This window comes from Formica exsecta, unplaced genomic scaffold (genome assembly GCF_003651465.1).
Source record: "Formica exsecta isolate Colony F162 unplaced genomic scaffold, ASM365146v1 scaffold188, whole genome shotgun sequence".
Classification (NCBI taxonomy): Eukaryota; Metazoa; Arthropoda; class Insecta; order Hymenoptera; family Formicidae; genus Formica; species Formica exsecta.
Genome location: NW_021849185.1, coordinates 135,590 through 141,161, shown reverse-complemented (window position 1 = coordinate 141,161; position 5,572 = coordinate 135,590). Strand labels below are relative to the sequence as shown.

General features: G+C 44.5%; 1 protein-coding gene across 2 annotated transcripts in view; it reads left to right on the top strand.

The window, feature by feature from the left end:
- The window catches only part of LOC115233742, a 51,511-nt gene that overhangs the window by 21,195 nt on the left and 24,744 nt on the right, over positions 1 to 5,572 (top strand). Inside the window, exon 1 of one of the 2 annotated variants that reach the window (XM_029804297.1) lies at positions 1,888 to 3,359. The exons of the other annotated variant lie outside the window; for it this stretch is intronic. Coding sequence (XP_029660157.1) covers positions 2,453 to 3,359 — 907 coding nt within the window. The 5' untranslated portion in view covers positions 1,888 to 2,452. Of the gene's footprint in view, positions 1 to 1,887; positions 3,360 to 5,572 lie in introns of those variants that run through there. 2 annotated transcript variants of the gene reach the window in all.

The window sequence follows — 5,572 nt, the reverse complement described above, 5'->3', positions numbered from 1 at the left end:
AATATTTAATTAAGATAATTTTATAAATATTGAAAATATTGAAAAACATATTGTCTTGCTAGACTAAAAGAAATAAAAAATTAGACATCAATAATATAGAGAAAGGTTCTTTGGGTCCATTTTATATACATTATATAATATATATAATAATATAATATTTAATTAAGATAATTTTATAATAATTAAAAATATTGAAAAACATATTGTCTTGCTAGACTAAAAGAAATAAAAAATTAGACATCAATAATATAGAGAAAGGTTCTTTGGGTTTTTCCCGTCCATTTTATATTATTAGACCATCATATACTATATATAAATATATCACTAAGTATATATAGTAGTAAAAGAAATTCTTATAATTCCGACATGGTGTGAAAAAAGTCATTGTCGTTATAATTGTAGAAAGTACAATTATTACTTCGATTTCTGTTACGCGCTGGTAATTATTATAAACCCACAAATGACTTTAAAATATCGATATCGCGTAATTATCGCGTTATTATCACGCGATTTGGAGAAGCCGGCGTGATCGTGGACGATCGCCAAGCCTCTCTCGTTCCCGCCGCCGGTTATTATTATTATCATCATTATTGTTATCGTTATTACTATACCAATGGGTTTTCGGGGAACGTAGACTAGCTGTGCAAGTTCTCTCTCTTTCACCGGCGCGATAATATAATTACCTACACCTACAAGAAAATTATATCGTACCCCCTTTCGCACGAGTCTATCCAACACGAATACGATAACCTGCGAGCGCGCATTCGCCGGTGGTAGTGCGAGATAATAAAGTTGATAAGAGTGTAGAGGGCCGCTCTGCAACCCCTACCCACCGAAAGAGAGCAAACGGGGGGGTAGCGTCGGGGTAAAGGGTGGATAAAGGCGAGCCGGGCGATACGCGAGAAACGGGGTGCGAGCGAGAGAGCGCGTAGAGGGTGCCGGAGGGTGCATCGACGAGGGGGTAAATGGGCGTGGCCGGCGTTTGCCGTTGAGGCAGGCGATTGGACGGTCCACGGGGCGGCATCGTCAAATAAAATCCAATCGTTGAGACCAAAGGAATGCGAATCTCCAAGCTTTTTTCCTACCCTCGGTACGGCGAGGCGGTGAGCCACCTCTCTCCCTCCCCCCCTCCCCCACCCCTTCTCGTCCCCTTTGTCCTCCGTTCTCCGCCGTGGTGGTTTTCGTGTGTTTGCGCGCCTTTCGTCCCTCTCCCTCCTCTTCCCTCGATCTTTCTCCTTTCCTTCGCCTCTCAAGGGGGTTGCGCGCAGCGCCGTTTGATGGGAGTATGATTTTATTACGGCATTACCGAGCGAGCCAAACCCCGAATTGCTCGGCTTATAGTCCGTATTATCTCACCTAAGAGGGAAAGAAGGGGTGGCAGGGAGAGCGAGAGGGGCGGGATCGGTGGGTGACGGAGAGGGGAAAGACACGTCGCGCGGAGCACCCACCCCACGCGCGTACGTACCCTTCTTCGGGGTAAGGCCACTGCCTGCACGTACGTACGGGGTGGCGTTTCGAGAACGCCGGCGTCGTGGGTAAGGGGGGAGGCCGCAGAGGGGGAGGCGGAGTGAGCCACCTATATGCCTTTGTGGGCCTTCATTCGAGGGTTGCATGCTCTCACGTTGCCGCTGCCGCCACTAACCCCCCTTTCCGTGTGCGTTCGGAAGGCACGCACGCAGGCATGCCAGTTGACATTCTGCTGCCGAAATCGCACGTCCTCGTCGTCGGACGGGGCGAGGTGAAGTTGCGAACATTGGAACACGCGACCATGTGATACGCGCGCGATCTCGCGCACGGAGAGATCTCCCGCGACGTGGATTTCGCGGGAAAAGGGGGAGCCGGCTTCATTGCTAAAGCGTTGAGTTGCACGTCGCTGAGAAATCTTATAGTCCACGTCTATTAATACTCGAATTTTGCATCGTCAACATAGGCAATTTGCGGTGATGTTAAAGTAATTTAACACGTTTCGCGTTTGTCCAACAGAAGCTGCTAATAATCCTTCGACTGATGATGAGTCCGAGAAAATTGAGAAAGAAATGCTGAAAAGTGTAACCAGTGATTTGAAATAGTTTGTGAAAGATCGAGTTATTCAGCCAGTAGCTGCATCACAATCTTTGACAATTTTCATACACTCGCAGGGATGTGATTTTCAAAATAATCGAATTCTACGGTGGCTCTTAAAGGACGTGTTATTAATCAATATTAACAATCAACGTTATCGCTTAGTAATCGAAATAATGATGAATCTAACATAATGCCTGAAACGCATGAAGAGTAGATCGATTAACAACAACATAACAAATAAAACGTTCTTCGAGAATCGATACGATCACGAGAAACATTAGGATCAAGCGCGAAGCTAGTACGAAGGATACTTTGCGGTACTTTCGTCGATTAAGAATCATCCCGTGAAACGACGATTGCGACAATCGGAGGGCCAAGCAGCCGTGATATGTTCCCCTCGTCAGCGGCGATGCTGAAGAATCTGCAGCAAAGTGCCATGACCTCGCCCTTCTTAATGGAGAACCTGCTCCAGAGCAAGGCGTCGCCGGGGACAGATCTTACCAGTCTAACCTTGAACTGGGCGGCGAGTCTGGTGGCGCGACAGCGCGAGAGAGAATGCGAGGCGAATCTCAGACTCGTCCGCGACAGATCTTCTCCCAGCGATCTCGTCCAGGATCACCTGGATCAACGATCCGGCTCGGTCGGCGGTCGCGATCGCATGATGATCGATTGCGGTGGCCGGGATCAGCAGAGATCCAGCGGCGGTAGATCCGCCGGCGAGCGGCAGCATGACAGAATGCAGCTTCTTCAGCGTGAGAAGGAGGTTCTAGATCGGACTCAGAGCGTCTACGTGGACATGGAGAACGAGAGGATGGATGGCCCAGTCGTGGACCGGCTGTGCGCGATGGAGAGGCTTTGCAACGAGAGGATCGACAATCGATCCAACTCGGGTGTGGAATCGTGCAACTCGAACGTCGACGAGGACCCGATCCCGGTCGCCGAGCTGGACGGCGGTCTTCAAGCGGCCGACAGGGATGAGATGATACTGGGCGAGCGGGTCTCCGCGATCGAGATAGACAGACGATACGACCTTGGATGCAGAAATGTCATGCACATGTCCGACGAGATGACGATCGTATCGGGAGAGAGGGAGACAACGGTGACGGCAGTGGCGGCGGTCGAGCGTGCCGTCGACAGAATAGGCGAGAGGACCACGAACGCCGTCGCCTGTTCCTGCGGCGAGGAGCAGTGCTCCGGACCGGCATGCAGGACCATCCAGGAGAAGGAGAAGCCGCAGCTCAAGTTCAGCGTTAGCGCCATACTCGGTGGCAATCACGATAGGAGACCGCATTCCGGTAATTTATTGATAAATTGATTTACTTGACGTAATCGAGTCGACAATTGGTATTGAGACATTAGACAGGAATTGATCGGGGCGAAATTAGGCATTTTAAAGCAATGCATATAACACAGAAATCTATAGTTTAAATATAATAATTTAATTATTATAGTTTAAATATAAAAATTTAATTATAATAGTTTAAAAAAGGAGAATAAAAAGACAGGAAAGATTTTTAAAAACAAGGCACAATTATTTTTGTAAGGATAAGCCTTACGAAAATTTATTGATAAATGAACACGAGTTTATCCTGATATTAGTTGGCGCTGGTCGAGCGTGCCGTCGACAGAATAGGCGAGAGGACCACGAACGCCGTCGCCTGTTCCTGCGGCGAGGAGCAGTGCTCCGGACCGGCATGCAGGACCATCCAGGAGAAGGAGAAGCCGCAGCTCAAGTTCAGCGTTAGCGCCATACTCGGTGGCAATCACGATAGGAGACCGCATTCCGGTAATTTATTGATAAATTGATTTACTTGACGTAATCGAGTCGACAATTGGTATTGAGACATTAGACAGGAATTGATCGGGGCGAAATTAGGCATTTTAAAGCAATGCATATAACACAGAAATCTATAGTTTAAATATAATAATTTAATTATTATAGTTTAAATATAAAAATTTAATTATAATAGTTTAAAAAAGGAGAATAAAAAGACAGGAAAGATTTTTAAAAACAAGGCACAATTATTTTTGTAAGGATAAGCCTTACGAAAATTTATTGATAAATGAACACGAGTTTATCCTGATATTAGTTGGCGCTTTAGTCGAATTTTTGTACGCTTAATGTGTCAATTGGCATTTGATTCTTATAAATCATGATTGTGTGAATATAATAAAAATAGAAAACATAAAATATTTTATATATAAAAGATACATTAAGAGATTTAGAAAAAAAAGAAAAATTGATTGCAAGGCAAAAAATTCTAATAATTTACACACACGCATAAATATCGATAACTATTTTGATATTATTTGACACATTAATCGAATGATATTTGACAAGTTTTCAATTGTCAAATATCTCATGATTAATGTGATAATCGGCATTTGATTCTTACACTTAAAAAACATAAAAAGCTATTAATAATAAAAAATAAACGCGAAAATAATTTTTGAAAGAATTAACATCTCACTCTCGATATATCTATTATGTTCTCAATATATCTGTTACTTTTGAAACAGCAAAGACTATAGGAATCATGGAATGTACTAGTATACGTAATGTCAACGATCGTCGATTACGATCGCGCATTCGTCCACTCTCGTCGTCGAAAAGACCACATTTAGGAAGAGTTTCGCGCGGCGATCGGGCGACAATTCGGAGAGAGTGTTGAAACAAAGCTCACCACAAATCAGTGTCGCGAACAGACTTCTGTCGTTGGTCCCTAAATCTCATCCGCACACCCTCAAGACGAGTCGCGCAGCGTGCGTGCGGAGGAGGATGGGCGGGGATCGGGGGAAAAGCGGATGGAGCGCACAGGGCGTCAGCTGGCCCGCCACTTACCTTCACCCCAATATTAAGCCCTTACGATTGGTGCCTATAATATTAGACAAGCGGCAGGATTCAATGATGTATTGCCGCGGCGCTTGTCGCGCGTTTCCCTCCGTGACTCCACTCGATTGATTTGTCGCGAATTCGTTGCGAATTATAATTCGAGATGTCATCGAAAAAATACGGTCCTTAATGGCACGATTATGTACACATTTTAGTAGCGATTAAATAAAAAAATATTCAAAAATTTATATTATTAAAAATAAAAAGTGTTAATAATAATGTAATGCAAAACACATTGTTAATCAAAGAGCAGCTTGATGAAACATAACTATAAATTCCGCAGAGCATTAAAATCGGGATAATTATGACAGTAAAATAGATATTTCGACAACAACTTTATGATGACTAGTAATTTTATCTCCGAAAAAAAATATTGCACAAAATGCGTTCTTCGCGAACAAAATATCTAATAAAGATTCGATGAAAGAACCGATTATTTCCTTGTTGCCTCGACTATGAGGAAAAATGTCGCGGCTTACGGTCCTTCCACGCAGAAGTTACAATGCCCGTCCCGTCATTCACAGGACGCCTGAAATTCGTGAGGGTTCCGACGGACCCTCGGCACACGCATACACGCGTGCCGACCAATCTTCGGCCGGCGTGTCCTCATTGTCA